Here is an 18,618-nt window from a genome sequence, read left to right as displayed (position 1 = left end):
CAACCACCAATTAGAACATAGAAGCTAGTCAGAAGGGGGACTGGTTACCTGAACAGGCATGAAAAACAGGTCTCCCTGTTGGCTTTTCAAGGCAAAACTCCCTTTGTTTACTCTGCATACTTTGTAAACTTGTATACTTTGCAGCAAAGTGTCCCGGCTCCTGCTTAGCTCCAGCAGCCAGGCTGGGGTGCTTCAAGTTTTGCCTCTGGGCTCCCCCTACATCTTTCCCTGTGTACCCCTCCAGCTCTTCAGCTCCCCTCCCTCCCCCGTGCCACCCTCTGTGGTCCCAAAAAGGGGTGCTGGGATCTTCAAGGCTGTTCTGCTGGCCTCTCTTCACCTCCAACAGCAATACCTCGGGACTCCAGAGCAGCTGAGGCTGAGTCTCCACAGCCCCAGGACCTGAGATCAGACGCCTGGAGAAACTGAGCAACTGAAGCCACAGAGAAAGCAGCAGCACCTGAGGCCTCTGTTATGGCTGCTGCTGGCAGTGAACTGGGGAGCAAGGCCTGTTTAACTGGAGCTGGTCTGTGAGCTCCTGCACTATTTGTGGCAACAATGTATATAAACTAGCCATTCTTCGGAGACATGGAGCGTTTCACAGTCTGACACTGTCTGCCAGGGTCCAGAACTAGAAATCTGACCCTTTAGTGTAAGCTCATAGTTTAGTTAAGGAAAGTTGTTTAGAGTTCAAGTTTGTGTAATCCCCTTAGGGCATGAGTCAATAGGCCCCATACCTCTCTAACGGTCAAACTGGCGATTCTAGTCTCTAACTGTCATAAAGGCCATTTCCAGCCCCACAGTGGGACCCCTCCCAGATTTATGCTAATTTTGGTGAAAAGGTTGAAAGAAAACCCCACCAATCCCTAAGCTTTCTTCAAGCTCAGGACTTGAAATCCCGCCAGTCATCACTCTGGAAATCTCTGCCCTAGAAAGCTCCGCCCCCTAAAAAATCCTATATAAAGGCTGTGTGTGCCCAGTTCTTTGTACCATGGCCTGGTACTTTGTATCAATTGTTAATCATTTCCCCCTCCGACTCCAGATTCTTACCGTTCTGCAAACAATCCCTCAGGCACCCAGAAATGATGTTTGTGTTACCTTGCCTCCTGATGGGCTAAATAAAACTTCCTACACCTGGCCAGGGCAAAGTTGAGGAGGGCGGAGCTGAGGTTCCACAGGCTTTGGGGACAGGAGAGGATCAGGGGAAAAAGAAACTGGAAGAGGAGGAGAGGAAGAAAGAGAGAAAGCTGCCATGGGTGAGGTAGAAAGAAGAAAGGAGAGAATAGTTGGAAGCAGCAGCCCGGATGCAGAACAGGCAAGTATTTATGGAGCTCGGCAGGGGAGGTTGCGTGGAGTGGGTCTGGGAGGTAAGGGTAATTTAGAAGGTTAATATACCTGTCCTATCCCAGGTGATAGAAGGCTGTTATAAAATCTATCCAGTCTCTGTGTCTTTTATCGATTGTGATAGCAGATTAGACAAACTGCTGTAATAATTATAAACATTATTAGCCCGCTACCATTAAATTAAAGTAACCATTAAATTAACAGCAACACTTGGCTGTCTTCACCTGGGAGCAGAGGCAGCTACTCCTGGATTCATCCCTCCTCTCCTGGATTTGTCCCTCCAATAAATCTTTTTTTTTTTTTTAAAGATTTATTTATTTTATGTATATGAGTGTTCTATCTGCATTTACACCTGCCAGAACAGGGAATCAGTTCACATTATAGATGGTTGTGAGCCACCATGTGGTTGCTGGGAATTGAACTCATGACCTTTGGGAGAGCAGACAGTGCTCTTAACCACTGAGCCATCTCTCCAGCCCCCCTCCAATAAATCTTACAAGAGATTTACTGCCTGTGTGATCATCTGAAGAAGGCAGAAGCCCAGAAGGGAAGAAGCAAAGCAGCAGCAGCAGCGCCCAGGTGCCTCAGCTCCTCAGGGAGTGCCCCCCCAACACAAAACACTGTGTACATAATAAGTCAATCTCTAAAAAAAAAGAAAAAAGAAAAAGGGAAAGCATTTAATTTGGGCTGGCTTAGAGTTCAGAGGTTTAGTCTATTATCCTCATGGCAGGGAGCAGGGCTGCATGCAGGCAGACGTGGTGCTGGAGAAGCTGAGAGTTCCAGATCAGCAGGCAGAGGAAGGGAGAGATACACACTAGGCTTAGCTTGAGCCTCTGAAACTTCATAGCCCACCCCCAGTGACACACTTTCTCCAACAAGGCCACACATCCTAATCCTTTCAAATAGTGCCACTCCCTGTGCGTCTATGGGGCCATTTTCTTTCAAACCACCACACCTATAAGATTTAAATTGGGAGAAGCCAGGGCATCACATTTTTCTACTGGTAAATTGTGACCCTGTTCATTTATTTGGAGGTGACTCTTTGGAAACAGAATGCTCACACATTCACCTCTCAAAAGGGGGTATGGCACAGCCATATCCCCTGGAAATGACGAGTCATGAAGCCAGCACAGCTGCCTGACACAGCTCCAGCAAAGCTGAGTGGATTGCTGCAATACTGTCATTATATCTCCAACTTTTGGATTTTGGTCTCTGTGTGTTGCAATCTTGAGGATTTTCTGCATTATGATTCATTTTATCTTCTCAAAAAAATTATGTCTGAGTCTTTTTAGGAAAATCCTAAAATTAACTTTATCTGGTCACTGTTTAGAAGTCTTCCTTATACCCTAGAGATCGTTAAACACAGATGAGCACACAGCTAAATGAGGCCATTACTAGAAATTTTTTTTTGGGCATCTTCCCAGAGCAAACTCAAACAATACAATTGGTACAGGGTAAATAGAGACAATTGACAAACTCTGGCCAGGAGAACAGGTTACAGATTCAAGGTCTGTTTTTATTCTAGGCTTAGAGCTCTCTGAAAACAAAATTATACAGGGTACATTCCTGGAGGAATAGAACTAGGTAAATAAGACTGAGTAAAATTAACTTTTCCTACTTTATAGTGCAGATGACAAAATATATAGTAAGAGAAGTTAGGTATTAGTATTTGCTATTCATAAAAAGACCATTTCAGATATTTTGTTTGTCTGGAGTGTTTTCAAATTACAAACACTGCCAACCTAGAAGTAGGCTGTCATATAATAAATGTGTTTGCTTTGGAGGGGACATTCTTTAGATTCTTGAAATTGGAGTTATAGGGCTGATAAAATCTTTTTCTGTTTGTATTTTCTAATTGTAACTCAACTTGTAACCCTGAACATGTAAAGAAAAGCAAAGACATAATCTGTACTTCCTGGATAATCATTAGTCTGTGTTTTATGAAGCCTGCATTAATAAAGAAGCACTTGGCCAGTCAGAGCTACAAGACTTCTTTGACCACCGCCTGCCTCACCCCTCCCTCCCCTCTAACCTAGGGACACTGAGAGGCCCAGTCCCAAAATGTTCTCCATGCCACTTGTGATGGTGTCAAACAAGACCCCACAGGAGAAATCTGACAGCCTCCTCCTACAAATCCAGGAGATTTGGTACAAAAGCAAAAAGAAACAAAAGTCAAACAAACCAAAACAGATATAGGATGGATAAGATTAGCTGCGCCAGTTGAGATAATAGATGGAAGCAAACCCTTGCCTAATATAAAAAATAAAATAAACACCCTTTGAGGCAAGAAGCCCTCTCATCAGCCCAATATTACCTATAAAGAAGCAAATTAGAAGAGAATAGAGATTTGTGTGTAGGCATAAGGTTATTGTGTAATTCAAATGCTGATTTATGACCCCCCCAATCTGGTTGTAATCCTTGTCCTGAGACTCTCCTGTCTCAATGTGTAAACACTGTTTCCCAATTGTCTCCTGATAGGCCAATAGAGCAGTTTACAGCTAGTTGCTGAGTAGGAGAATAGGACTTTCTACCCTCTAGGGGAGGAGGAGTTAGAGGAAGTGGTAAGGGATTCAGCCACAAGCAGAGGTCCAGGAGACGCCCTGAGCAGAAAAAGCCATCAAGTGCAAGTATCTCTAGAATTTACGCAGGGAGGGTTAAGAATAGAGTAATAGCTGCTCAGTATTGTGCTGTAAAGCTTGATAAACAATATAATAGAATCTCAATTATTTGGGTAATAACTGGGTTAAGAGAGAAACTGAGAAGTAAGCACAATTTTATACAAATAACTTTTAACATTTGTGCAAAATCTCCAGGCCATAAACAGGATAGTCATCCCTTGTAATCCAGAGGCAGAGGCAGGATTTCCGTGCCTAAACCCCACACCTGGTTATCTAGAATTACTCTAATTACAGCCTATTTTTCAGTGACAGATTTTGCAGTACCTTTTTTAGGATCCTTGTTGCATCAGAATGGCCATTTTTGTTTCCTTTACATAGGAGAAACTGCAGTCTGCTTGGTTTTATTTACTGACAATTTTTATAATGAGATGAACAGGACATTTTCAGGCAGGATATGTAATAATCACTACTCTTGACATAATTAAGAGAGCTCATTTGCGTGACATTACATTTGCTCAGAGGGCTGAACCAGAGCTTTAACCAGTGTGCCCCTTGGTGGAAAACAAAACAGCTAATATTCACAAACAGTGATATACATTTGGTGCACAACTATGGCATCCTGTGGAGACAGAGGGTTATGACTTCCTCTGGCCAGCCCATTTGAAATACTGGGTGTTATCTATTTGCCCAAATAATTACCCACCATTAAAATCCCAAGACACTTGATGGGCAGCAGTGGCACATGCCTTTTAGCTCCAGCACTTGGAGGCAGAGGCAGGCAAATCTTTGAGTTTGAGATCAGCCTGACCTACAGAATGAGTTCCAGGACAGCCAGGGCTACACAGGAAAAATTCTCAGAAAATGAAAAGAAAGAGAAAGAAAGAAAGGAAGGAAGGAAGGAAGGAAGGAAGGAAGGAAGGAAGGAAGGAAGGAAGGAAAGAAAAAAAGAATACTCTAAAACAGTGGTTTTCAACTTGTGGGTCACAGCCCCTTTGTAGGCCATATATCAGATACCCTGAATATCAGATATGTATTATGATTCACTATAGTAGCAAAATTACAATTATGAAGTAGCAACAAAAATAGCTATGGTTGGTGGAACTGCATGTGCTGAGAGACTGTCTTGTTCATGATGCCCACTCTATCTCTAACCTCCTTTGTCAGGCTCAACAGATGGTGCCGCAAACAGAGGAATACCTCCTGGCAACAGAACGGTTGGAATCTCAATCCCCAGAGAAACTTCTGGGCGGGTCCAAATAGGACGCCTGTAATGCCCCTAAGTGCCCAATTGCTTCTTCTGGAACACAGACGCAACTTAAGTCATTTGGGCATCGGCAAAAAAAATGACCTCTTGGGGTAAATATATTTTGGAAGCCCTCCCCAACAATGGCTCACAAGGTATATTCACGATGTCCCATCTGCCCCAGACACAAACAGGTAAGCCACTTCATAGGACACAGAGGCATTACCCTTTACTGAATGGACCATTTGAAACCTCAGTTCCTTGGTGCTCCCTGAGCCGTGGCCCTGAAGGGAGAGTGTTGCTATATCCCATTTAGAACAGTGCTCAACAGTCTCATTCTCGGCAGTTGCGAGGTTTCGCACTGACTGCTACCCACTGCAAAAACAACAATCTCTCACCAAGGCCAAGAGCAACACTTATGTAGGGTGTAAATACAAGTTTCTAGAAGGCAGTTTGAAAACACACCTTTAATCTCAGCACTCAGGCAGAGGCAGGTGGACTGCTATGAATTTGAGTCCAGCCTGGGCTACAAATTGGGTCCAGGATAGCCAAGGCTACAGAGAAACCCTGTCTCAAAAAATAAAAACTAACAAAAAACAAAACAAAACAAACAAACAAAAACCAAATCCATTCAGCAAAACAGAAGTAAAAGGAGTTCCTCCTTAGGTCCTGTGTTCTGTGCAGCCATGGGCGTTGAACAGATTTATAGTGCCAGGAAAGAATTCCCTCCTGTCGAGGAAGTCTCAAAGCCAAATGTGAAGTGGTTAGTTACCTCCACAATGGTTATGCCACAATCGCACCCGAGGGCACATCTTTCTTGTAGGTTGGTATTGTAGCATGCAGGTCAATTCTCATTTTTAAAATACCCTTAAAATTTGTGTGTGTGTCCACTGAAAATTTCAATACTTTTTCTAAACCAAACAGAAAACCTTTAAGATAGTCTAAGCAAAAGAATGAAGACAAGCATTGTAGGAATGGAGAGGCGTTGGAAGCCAATTTAAGAAAAATTTCTGAGACAAACAGGGAAGAAGTTAATGACCATATGCATGAAGCTGGAAAAGTGGGTTTACGAGTAATGATAAAACCGAGTTCTGTAGTAGCTTGGGAATCTAAGTGGGAGGAGTGAGACAGAAATATAAGTACAAAAGAATTTCAGATACATTTGAATCTGCTAACATTTGAGGCCATGGTCCCTGTGGTCAAAGAACCAAAGCTGAGGTCAAAGTCGTCCTTTCTCAAGCTGGCATCGCCATCTGGTAAACACAAACTCAAGTCCAGCGTCAGTCATAACAACGGAATTGTTTGCAGATTAAAGTAAGAGTGGGAAAAAGCTTGCGACTCATTTCGACCCAGACTTCTTTCTTGAGCTACTGTTTCACTATTAGGAAGGCGGGTGGTTTGTTATAGATGAGCGCACGTTGGGATCCTGAATGTTGTGTAAATTAACTAGATACTTCGTGTGTGAGTTCACAAGTGAGGTCCACAACTATCTGTGGAGTGAGAGGCTGACGTTGAATACGCTCCTGTGTCCAAGGCGCAAAGACAAAGGTTTTGGAAACCATGTAAGGACAAGACTTTCGGGTTTCCTGGTGGCCCTGCGGAAATCTCCATCTTGCAGTTCCGGGACGGTGTTTTTCTTTATGTTTTGCCGCTTCTTCCCTTTGGTTCCTCCTGTGCCTGAATGGTGACTCCTACGTCTGCCCAGCGTCGCCCAACCGCGAAACACGGCGGCTCGGCTAACCCTGACCACAGCAACTTCCGGCGTGAAGCATCCTCGCGGACGGCGACAGGCCCCGTTAGCGGACCGTGCTCCGCGCAGGCGCTCTGCGACCCGGCCGGCCGGCCCCCGGCCCCGGGCCCCGCACCTGCGCAGTGCGAAGGCTCCGTGCCGGGGTCAGGCTCGCCCGGGCCGAGAGGGCGGGTCTGGGCTCCGGCCCGCACGCCTGGGGCTCCGGCGCGCCGAGCTCGTCGGGTGGAGACCGCGGAGCCGCCGCGCTGGAGTTGGAGCTGGAGTTCCGTGGGGCCGGAGGGCAGCGGGCTCCTCCCGGCCGCCCCGGGGTCGGAGAACGAGTCCGAAGCCGCGGCGTCCCGGCGGGGAAGCCGAGGCCAGACCGCGCTGCGCTGGTTCACCACCGTGGTGCTGTGCGCCGCCTTCCTGGGGCTGGTGAGAGCTAGGCTGAAACCCTCCCAGGCCCCAAGGCTGGAACCGGCGTTCTGCAGCGAACACGGCCTCCCTGAGTGCCCGGCGCCGTGCGCGCCCCTTGCTGTATTGGTTAATCCGCTTGGACCTCAGTGTTGTCGTCTGGAAAAATGGGCGTAACTAATCGCATATGATAGGTTTTCCAACATGAGCAAACCGAGTTTCCTGGGGGAAACGGGGAGATGCAGGATGGGGAGCCTGGGTCATCTGCTCCTCTTCCCCCCCTCACTGAAGCTCCAAATTGACCCCAGAAAGAGCTGCTTTGAGCGATTGCCTTTTCCTGGGGGCCAGACCCCATCCAGCTAACGGCTTTATTTTGCAGATGGGGAAATAGGCTCAGAGAAGAAAGTAGCTCTTCTAGTTAAAAGATAGCATCAAGGACATGCTTATCCTGCTCGCAGTCCTGTTTATATCAAGCCTTCAGATCCTTAAATGATTTTCCTCACTCAAGTGCAAGAACAGAAACGGCTTTTAAAGAAAGCATTTCCCTCTGGAGCTCCAACTGCCAGCTTGGAGCTCCCTATGTAGACCAGATTGGCTTCTAACTCACAGACTCTGGCCTGCCTTTGGCTCCCTACATATGACGGTGATGATAATGGTCGTGATTTGAGACAGGGTCTCACTATGTAGCCTTGACTAGCCTCGGATTTCATAGAGATACGCCTGCCTCTGCCTCCTGAGTGCTGGGATCAAAGCTGTGAAGCACTGGCCTAAAATTGGTGATTTTTGACTCAGGTGCTCTGAGGGGCAAACCTTTGATGAGGAGCCACTTCCGGTCTCTCAGAGTCGTGAGTCTCAGTTTCTTAAAACTATTTTGATGGGCAAGTGGGAAAGCAAGCAAGCAGAGAAGGGAGACCCTCTGCGTGTCCGGTGCTGCAGGGTTTTGAAGGAATCTGAGAGCCCGCACGTGGTGTGGCTGGGGTGCACCTGGTCTTTAGCCCTTGCTTGCTGCAGCTTAGGCAGGAAACACTCTTGGTTTGGAGCAGAATAGTGCGGTACAATCAGCTTTTTATTTGTGTGTTGTGTGTGTGTGTGTTTAACTACATGCTGGGGATTGACCCAAGGACTTCATGTTAGGCTTCCACCGAGCTGTCTCCCCAGCCCACAATCAAGTGGTTCTCAAACTTCAAATGGCTTGCAAACATTTTCCTTGAAGGTTTTTAGGAACTTCATCCGAAGTGGAGGTCCTTACTTCTTGGTAGGACATTGTGTGAAATCATTGTCTTATTGTTAAAAATCATTCTGTCCGTGTTTTATTTGTTTTGCTAAGAAAGTCTTACAGCCCGTATGTTTCCTAATAGCTTTTTAGTTTGAGGGAAACTATAGATATAAGAACATTCAAATTATTTACTGTCAGCATTAGATATATGCATATATAGTTCAAAGGGACAATTCCGTGTATGCCAGAAATATTGGCATCTTAATGTGAAAACAATTATAATTTGGTACTTGGTAAATTTAAATTTTAAGCAATTAAATGTCTTTGTTATCTGTGCATATAGAATATTTGGTAATGTAAGTTTGGGGAATAGTTTGTTACATTTTTAAATTTTGTGCAGATGGTGTGGTGTAGAGGGCAAAGCCTTATTCTTTGACTGGGCCCCTGGTTGAGTCAGAAGCTCAGCAGTTTAGCCAGACTTGCCAGCCAGTGAGCCCCAGGGACCCGCTTCCCTGTTCTTAGGTGCTGGGAGTCTAGGCATGCTTCTCTGTGTTTATATGTGCTGGCTAGTTTTATGTCAGGTCAACACAAGCCAGGGTCATCTGAGAGAACCTCAATGCCTCCATGAGATCCATCTGTAGGACTTTTTCTTAATTAGTGATTGATGGGGGAGGGCCCAGCTCATTGTGGGTGGTGCTGTCCCTGGGCTGCTGATCCTGGGTTCTATAAGAAAGCCGGCTGAGTAAGCCACGAGGAGCAAGCCAGTAAGCAGCACCCCTCCGTGGCCTCTGCATCAGCTCCAGCCTCCAGGTTCCTGTCCTGTTTGACTTCCTGTCCTGACTTCCTTCAGTGATGGACTACAATGTGGAAGGATAAGCCAAATAAATCCTTCCCCCCCACCCACCCCAACTTGCTTTTTGGTTGTGGTGTTTCACTGTAACATTTGAAACTAATTAAAACAAGTTGGCACCAGGAACTCATAATGGAAGTATTGCTCTGACAGATCCGACTGTGTTGTTTGGGAAGATTGTGGAGGGACTTAGGAACTTTGGGTTTAAAAAGTCACTGAGTACTGAGAGCTCACCAGCCTGCTCCTGAAGGAGCTTAGAAGAATGTTGAGAGCTGGGGCTAGAGAGCACTGGCTGTTCTTGCAGAGGTCCTGAGTTCAGTTCCTAGCACCCACACGGTGGCTCACACTTGTCTTTAATGGGATCTAATGCCCTCTTCTGGTGTGCAGGCGTGCTTGCAGACAAAGTACCCATATATATATATAATATATAATATATATATAGATGTATTTATTTATGTATTATATATATATATATTATGGGTACATATATATATATATATATAAAATACATAAATAAATGCATCTAAAGAAAGAATGTTGAGAGCAGTGCAGACAGTGGAGGCCTGGCCTGCGAAGTTTCAGAGGAGAGCAAAGACTCTACCAGGCCTTTTGAGTTAAGAATCTGTGCTTCTAGTCTGTTGAAGAATTGGCTGGGGTTAACAAGATACCATACCACTAAAGTGAAACCTTTCCTTTGCTGAGGTTATAGATGCTGGTCAGCTGGGCCTGAAGAGTCAGCTCTGGTTAAGAAGAGACCAGCACACCTTTAATCCCAGCACTTGGGAGGCAGGGGCAGGCATATCTATGAGTTGGAGGCCAGCCTGGTCTACATAGTGAGTTCCAGGACAGCCAAGGCTACACAGAGAGACCCTGTCTCAAAAGAGAGCAGCATCACCGAGGTGAAGTCTTCTGGGTAGTGTTTCCTCAGGATCAGCACCAGAAGCTGTGCCCCAGGTGTGACCAAGGTTGGGCCTCCTGTTTGCAGTCGACCTTGGTAGTATAGGAGTCACCAGGTGGTGGTACTGTACTCGAAGGCATGAAAAGGTCACGGAGAGCAGCTGAGGACTGGCACTGTGTGGCAGGGCCGGAGTCCATGGAGAAAGCCCAGGAGAAGCTATCAGTCAGAGTGCGGCCCAGTTGCAGCAGCAGAACCCAACATTTTGGAGCTGCCAGTCCCGTAGAATGGCCGTCAAGATCAGCGGGTGTAAGTGGAGCTGTCCTGAGCCTTGAAGACAGTCTAAACTGTAGAGGGCAGAGCCAGAGAAATGACCCAAGCCCTTCGGCAGAGCCGAGGAGATTGTGCGTGAAACCCAGACAATTGGACATTGAATTTTTACGCTTTTGGAGTTTGGTTTTGGGTTCTCAAGATTGTGACTGTATCTTGGTTCTTCACTCTTAAAAAAAAAAAGATAAAGATATATATATATATATATATATATATATAGGTTGTGGCTTATCAGTGACTTGTCAGTTGTCCTGGCCAGTTTTATGTGAACTTGAGGGATGCTAAAGTTATCCGAGAGGAGGGAATCTCAATTGAGAAAATTCCTCCGTAAGATCTGGCAGTGAGGCATTTTCTGAATTAGTGCGTGGTGTCATCTGTGGGCTGGTGGTCCTTGGTTCTATATAAAGCAGGCTGAGGGAGCCATGAGGAGCAAGCCAGTAAGCAGCACCTCTCTCATGGCCTCTGCATATCAGCTCCTGCCTCCAAGTTCCTGTGTGTCCTGACTTCCTTCACTGGTGGACCGTAAGTGTGGAGGTGTAAGCCAAATAAACTCTTTCCTCCCTAACTTGCTTTATGGTTATGGTGTTTCACTGTAGCAATTGAAACCCTAATCAAGATACTGTCCTTTTTATGTGAGTGCTGGGGCTCCAAACTCAGGTACAGGTCTGGGCAAGAAGCAGGTCACTGATTGAGCCATCTTCCTAGCCCCTAATTTGTTACATATTAACTGTTAATACAGAGTGGTCTTTTGAGGTATTGTTCAATTTTGAACAATAATGAAAAAAAAATCAAATTGTAAGTTGTGTGTGTTGGAATACACTTAGTACCAACCTTTGGGAGGCTGAGACAGGAAGATTATGAGTTAGAGGCCATCCTGAGCTACGTAGCAAGTTTGAGTCTCCAAAACCACTTAAGAAACAAGCAAACACTTAAAAAAAAAAAATCAAGGCTTGCGACTGAGAGGCCACTGGGGAGTGTGTGGCTCTACTGCTGATCATATTTTCTTAGGTTTGACTTAATGTAGTCCTCAGCCCTTATGCTAGATTGTCATCTCCTACCTGTGGTTTTGTTACCGTCCGTGTCTTGGGCTCCAGTGAGGAGTTTAAAAATCTCTTCTTTTTACCTGTAGGGACTGAGTGTTGCCATACTGGGACCCACCTTTCCAGACTTGGCAAGGAACGTGAACCGAAACATCAGCAGCCTGTCTCTGATTTTTGTGGGCCGCGCCTCAGGGTACTTATGTGGCTCTATGATCGGAGGAGTTCTTTTTGGCTGTATAAATCACTTTTTACTTTTGGGTAAGTAAACAATTGCTCCTTACTTCTTTGCTCCTGTCAACAAACTTAGGACTCGGCTCTATGGAAAAACTGTTGATACCTCAGGTGGGCATTATGCTGGCAGCCACTCTGGCAGCTGGAGACAGTCTGTCCCAATCCCCCTGTAAACCTGAAGGGTCCTCAGGTGTTGGCAACGCCGAGCAACCCCGACCTTTACTGTGATTTAGGCTCCACTCCAGGCACATGCAAACCCTGCTTATCTGGGGAGAGGAGGGGAGGGGTTCTGAGGCCGTGGCAGTGGGAAAGTGTTCTTGGAACCTGGCCAGGCTCTGTGGCCTTGGGCTTGAATATGAAGGAACAGGGGACGGTAGAGAAATGATACAGGCTGCACTTCTGCCCTGCTGCCCCTGGCAGGGTTGAGCACAGACTGATCCTCTTGGATCCTGACCCTGGAAAAGGGGGGCGGAGTTGTTAGCATGCCATTTTCAATAAATTGGCAAGACCAAAGACAAATCAATTAATGTAGTAAAACCGTGGAAGTGAGAATACGTTACTGCTGAGGAGTAAGTCTTTGTTTCTGGAGCAGAGCTGTGTTTTAGCTGACTTCTTGCTGTTTCTTGCCAGGGGTGTCACTCTCTGCTACCACAGCTGGTCTTTATCTTATGCCCTTCTGCAGGACGGCAGCCTTACTGATTGTCATGATGTCGGTCTTTGGTGTTTCGATGGGCATTCTGGATACAGGTTAGTGAACCCCTCATTGGGGCCTGTGTTGTGTGGGACACTATTGCTAGTAAACGGACAGCAGGTGACACTGCATGCATCGTTGGAATGTCAGCCTGGGACCACAGCGCCTACTCGGAGTCATTCTCCTAGCAGTCACTCTTCTTGTCAATCACAACATTCAGTTTTTGGCATTTGCCTAGGAAGTAAACATAACATATGTTTTTCTGTGAGCAAGAGGTAATTTAGAATATCCAAACATGGAAGTGTTCCCTTTCTGTGGGTAGGCGTAGAACAGACAAGCATGCTTTTTCTTTAGGATAGAGTCTAGTCATCTTACGACGAGAAGCCATGGTGATTTGGGAGGACGAAACAAGGACAGAGCTGTTGAGTGGCTGAAGGAGCAGGCACAGCCACCAGCTCAGTTCTGAGAGCAGCGGAGCCTTTGCCGCGTGCCACTTTTTCTTTTCTGAAGTTCCTGTTCTCCAGCAGCAGACCCTCTTGGAGTAACGAGGCGTTTGTTGACATGCAGCTCCAGCGTTCTGTGCCTTTCTTTGCTTCTCTCATGTTGTTTGGTAGACTTAGATATATCTCCTACATTAAGCTTGGTTTGGTTGTAAAATCACAGAGTGGAAATGTCTGCTTATCTGAAATCTGAAATTTAAGAAGAGAGCCCACTGTTTCTGGCCATCACCTCATAGACTTTTCGACAGTCTGACAGCTGTGTTTGGTGCTGTAATGTACATCTGGACCCTGGATATTGAAGACTAGGGGCAAGAATACAAAGCATTGGTGCCAAAAATCAGTCTCTCTCTCTCTCTCTCTCTCTCTCTCTCTCTCTCTCTCTCTCTCTCTCTTCGTATGTAGATGGGTGTGCTATATTAGTGTATCCTGTAGTGTGGTAGAAGCACATCTCATGAAAAGCCCTTGCTGATGTGCCTGGCTCTAGTGGGCAGTGGTTTACCAGCGTGTAGATTCTCAGTGTTGGGAAGACGTGCTGTGATGCACAGTCTACCGGCGACAGTGGGTCTTTGTACGTCCATTTAGTTCTGTGTAGTACTAGCTTCCCTTCTCAATAGCAATGGTGTTCTGACTAAATGATTGTTAATTTCAATAATTTCTTTAACTGGTAGGTGGAAACGTCCTCATCCTGGATCTTTGGGGGGACAAAGGAGCCCCCCATATGCAGGCCTTGCACTTCAGTTTCGCCTTGGGTGCCTTTCTGGCGCCCCTGCTGGCTAAACTGGCCTGGGGTACAGCAGCATCTGCTCAGAACCACACCGAGTCCGACTCTGACCCTCTAATGCTGAACCAATCCTCCGAAGCAGCCTCAGACTCTGTGTTTGCGCCACCCGATGACCTGACTCTCCTGTGGACATATGCTTCCATCGGCACCTATATTTTAGTTGTTTCTGTCTTTCTCTTTGGTCTGTTTTGTAAGAAACACTCAAAGCAAGAGAAAGCCACAGCATCTGCTCAGGTAGCTCGAAGGGCTAAATATCACTGGGCCCTGCTCTGCCTCCTCTTCCTCTTCTTCTTCTTTTACGTGGGAGCTGAGGTGACCTACGGCTCTTATGTATTCTCCTTCGCCACCACCCACGTTGGCATGGAAGAAAGCGAGGCAGCTGGCTTGAACTCCATCTTCTGGGGCACCTTTGCAGCCTGCAGAGGCCTGGCCATCTTCTTTGCAACACTCTTACAGCCTGGAACCATGATCGTGCTGAGCAACATTGGCAGCCTGACTTCATCTTTATTTCTGGTACTCTTTGGCAAGAGCCCTCTCTGTTTCTGGATTGCAACATCTGTGTATGGAGCCTCAATGGCAGCCACGTTTCCCAGCGGCGTTTCCTGGATCGAGCAGTACACTAGCATAAGTGGGAAATCTGCAGCATTCTTTGTCATTGGTGCTGCCCTGGGAGAAATGGCCATTCCTGCAGTGATTGGGATTCTCCAGGGACACTACCCAGATCTGCCTGTAGTCCTGTACACGGGTCTGGGGTCAGCCATCTTCACTGCTGTTTTGTTTCCTGTGATGTATAAATTAGCCACCTTACCCCTGGAACGCCAGCGCAAAGGAAGAAGAAAGAGCGAAGACCAGAAAGCTTTGCTTTCCAGCGCTGAGCTAAATGACTGTGAAGAAGAGAATGAGGAGGAAGATGCTGAAAAATGGAACGAAATGGATTTTGAGGTGGTTGAGATGAGTGATCCAGTGCAGGAGTCTGTGAGGGAGACACCTAGAGGTGTGGCGGGACCCACCACGGAGGTCTCCCATCAGTTCCTCTCAGATGCCCTGGGTTTTGAGTCCTCCTCAGCTGGTCGCAGCAAGTCCCCTGTAAATCACCAGGACAAAAGGGACTGACACCCAGAGGGGACTGAATGGCTTCATTGAGTAACCACCACTCCGACACTGTTCCGAGCAGAGCTTTGGCAGTTGAAACTTGCGTGGTTCACAGGAAGTCTTTGTTGTTTGAGGTAGTCTAGAACTCTGAGGGTCTTCTGGGAAGTACCGTCCGTTTTTGCACAGTAGGCTCTGGTTAGGAGACTGTTTTGTGTTTTCTACCTCCCAGAATGCATGTCTTTGTAGAGCCGGCTAGTGTGCCAGTAGGCCAACACTACAGAAAAATGAAGCCAGTTTGCTAAGCAAGTGATCGCACATCCGTACTCTGCCAGAGGCTCGTGGGGAGCAGCTGTGTGAAAGAGCACCTTTGGAAATGGAAAGATGGTTTTCTAAATTTTGCCCTCTGCGCAGGGTTGACCTCAATACCGCTGGCTACTTTTCATTCCCGTGAGAACACATGTAGGCTGTGATTTCTAGATCAAGGTCTTGCTTCCTCCCTGACTTCATGTTAAGCTTTGATGCAAGTCTGGCCTACTTGGTCTCCTGTGGTTCTACAAACGCAAATGAGATTATTTTCAGCTTCCAGGGTTAGGGTTTGTTTTGTTTCTTGAGGCTTACTTTATAGTCCAGGCTGGCCTGGAATTTTACTCCCTAGCCCAGGGTGGCCTCTAACTCAAATCCCGTTTCTGCCTCCTGAGGTTTTTATTGTGCTAGAGGCTTGTGCCACCATGCATGGTGGAGCGTGTTTAGTTTTAACGGATAATAGTTTTGCTAAGATTGTCCACTCATTTCAAATGTAAGGTAAGCCAGAAATGACGGGGAGGCTGCAACTCGCGGAGTCCTGAAGTGTGGTGGGCCTGGTGTTTGGTATCGCTGTGGCATTCACTGTTCTCCATCACACCCCTTTCCCATATACTCAAGGGTGGTCATTTTGGATTCTCGTAAGCTTTAATGCTTCCCACACATTAAAAAAAAAAAACAAAAAACAAAACAAAAAAACAAACAAAAAAACACATTTGCTCAATCACTGTATCTTGTTCTGTGTAGTACAGCATATTTCAGAGATTATCATACTTCTACTGACACTTTAAGAAGAGGTTATTTTTATATGGTTATCTGTGTTGTGTCAGAGAGGATCTGAGGACCCTTTGATTTTATATTATTATTTTCTTAGCTTTAACTTTTGTCTAGTCTGTCAACTTAGACACAGGGCCTTGTTGTAGCTAAGCAAGTGTTCTGCCTTCGAGCTAAGTCCCCGAGGTTTTACATTTCACCTATAGAAGCTGCTGTGGAGTTCTGTGGAAGCAGCAGCGGCGTGGATGGCTCCTTTGGTGCCCACAGCCTGCCACAGTAATAGGGTCCGTCTGGACCTTGTTGTTTTAGGATTTGACCCTCACTGGGTTGGGGTATTAACCACATACATTCTGTAAAATTAGGCTAAAAGCTTAGTGTACAAATGAGGCCCCATCTTGCTTTGGTGATGGGGGCCCCGTGTCCCCTCCAGGACTACTCTGTGAGTTTGAAGTACCTGGAAACCAAGATAAAGATGAGAAGGTAGTGTACTGGCCTACGAGGGAGCAGCCAGGGACAAGGGGCACTGCTTCACACGTGTGACAGCTAGTCTGGGCCGTCCTTTGGTAAATCACTTATACCTTTACCCAAGTTTTCTTATGCTGAGGGACAATGATTTGTTACCTGACTGCAGTATGTTTGAAATCTCTTTCTAGATTTTAAAAATTGCTTTTCTTTTTTTTTTAAGTGCATTGTTTTTTTTCTTAAGTAAAATATAATACTTTCTTTAAAAAAAATTATTTTTTTCTGTGTGTGACTGTTTAGTGGCATCTGTGTAAGTGTACCACATGGGTGCCTGGTGCTGGGAGAGTTCAGAAGAGGGTTTCAGGTCCCCTGGAACTGGACTTGCAGACGCTGTTAGCCACCATGTGGGTGCTGGGAATAGAACCCAGGTCCTCTGAAAGAGGAGCCAGCACTCTTAACTGCTGAGCCATCTCTCCAGCCACATACCATGTTTCCTGACCACTGCCTGTTGGTTTCCATATTCCCATGACCACACCGGTTCAGGGTCCTAACCCAGCACGGAGGGGGTGGGTGCACGAGCTGACGGTGACAACTCTGGCCCCTTCCTTACTGTGCTGCTCTCACTAGAGATTGAGAATGGACTTGCCCCACTTGAGAGGATCGCCATCAGGCAGCAGCACTTACGTTAAACACACATTCTACCTTTAACGCCTATTTTAAAGGGCAGAAGATGACATCAGGAAGAGAGGTCTGATAACTTGACCTTGAGGTAGGTGGTGGTGGAGGTGCCGTACTCCTTTAATCCCAGCACTCAGGAGTGAAAAGGCAGGCGGGTCTCTGTGAGGTCAGCTTGGTCTCCAAAGCGAGTTCCGAGGTCGTTACAGAGAAACCCTGTCTGTGGGTGGGGAAGAAACTTGACTTGAAAAACTAGTACTTGAAAATTGACATTGGAAATTCCCCAGAACAAAGTGTAAGTGGCCACCTGAGAACATAAGGCCTTGTCACAGTGTGGAACGAGTGTCTGTACTAGACGGAAACCGTTGAGCTCCGTTAGAAACACTAGTCTCAGGGAAGTATCCTCTGATACACGGTAACGGAGGGCTGAGCTTCCTGTTGCTGAAAAATCGAGATCTATTTACAGACCTCTCGGCATGACTTGTTTGCATACCGCAGGTCACTGTGAGGGAGGACCGTGCCGTTTACTGGAGCTTGGGCATATCTTCCAGGGCTGCCTGATGGCTGGCAGGGTAATTGCTGATGGGGGCTTGTGTTTCCCGCTCGCTGTCAGCTGGTCATTTCTGTGTGTGTTTTGAAGTCTCTCCAGGTGATGCTCCCAGTTCCCCTTATGCCAGGGCAGGCTGTCCGTTCAAAGCAGGCCGGAGAGTTCCCTTCCCTAGACTGAAAATCCCTGCCAATCCGGAGTCGTGTGGCCTGTGTACTGACAGGAGCCGCATCCTGCTGCCTTTGCCCTCTGGCTGGCTTGAGGTAAATCTCAGGTTCTGCCCACATCCAGGCAAGAGGCTAGGACAGGCTTGTGAACCTGGAATTAACTCATTGTTGGAAGTGTCTCCTCTTGATGCTTCTACAAGTCAAGCTTCTCGGAGGAGTAAAAAATAAAAGTCTCAATGAGCATAGGTGCAAAGGTTCTCTAGGGGAACAGAACTTACAGAAGAGCTTACAGCCAGTGGCCCAGCTAGTCCAAGAATCCAGCACTTGTCATTCCAAAAGGTTGGAAGTCTCAGGTGGACCTACGGAGTCCTGAAGAAGTAGGCTGTCATGCCAGTGAAGGAATGGACTTGAGGAATGGACCTGCTGGGGAGAGCAAGAGCAGACAGGCAGAGAGAGCAGGTGCCCGTCCTCCATGTCGTGTATCGGCTGCAGCAGAGGGTGGTCTAGATTGAAGGAGGGTCAGCCCACCTCGAAGAATCTAGATTAAAGATGTATCTTCCCACCTCAAAGATTCAGATTAGCAGGGGTCTTCCTACTTCAATGTTTTTAGTTAAGAGAAACATCTTTCACAGATGTGCCTAGTCATCTGGGCTTTAGTTCCAGATGTAGTCAAGCTGACAACCATGAATAACTATCACAAGTCTAATTCTTGTGAGCTTGAC

General features: G+C 46.6%; 1 protein-coding gene across 6 annotated transcripts; it reads left to right on the top strand.

Moving 5' to 3' along the window:
- The first annotated feature begins 1,219 nt into the window (after positions 1-1,219).
- LOC110560990 (sodium-dependent glucose transporter 1C-like) lies at positions 1,220-16,779 on the top strand. 6 transcript variants are annotated; one of them, XM_060373629.1, is made up of 5 exons: positions 1,220-1,312; positions 5,124-5,396; positions 11,766-11,934; positions 12,538-12,654; positions 13,767-16,779. In XM_060373629.1, exons 2-5 carry the CDS (start codon positions 5,346-5,348, stop codon positions 14,990-14,992), a joined length of 1,563 nt encoding a protein of 520 aa, XP_060229612.1. In that variant the 5' UTR covers positions 1,220-1,312; positions 5,124-5,345; the 3' UTR covers positions 14,993-16,779. The 6 variants fall into 6 exon arrangements, with proteins under 6 accessions (XP_060229612.1, XP_060229610.1, XP_060229611.1 ...); XM_060373628.1 differs by lacking the exons at positions 1,220-1,312; positions 5,124-5,396 and adding exons at positions 7,230-8,190; positions 10,121-10,615; XM_060373627.1 differs by lacking the exons at positions 1,220-1,312; positions 5,124-5,396 and adding an exon at positions 5,464-7,366.
- The last annotated feature ends 1,839 nt before the right edge of the window (positions 16,780-18,618 follow it).

This window comes from Meriones unguiculatus, chromosome 20, assembly GCF_030254825.1.
Source record: "Meriones unguiculatus strain TT.TT164.6M chromosome 20, Bangor_MerUng_6.1, whole genome shotgun sequence".
Taxonomy (NCBI): Eukaryota; Metazoa; Chordata; class Mammalia; order Rodentia; family Muridae; genus Meriones; species Meriones unguiculatus.
This window is presented reverse-complemented; position numbering and strand designations above follow the sequence as displayed.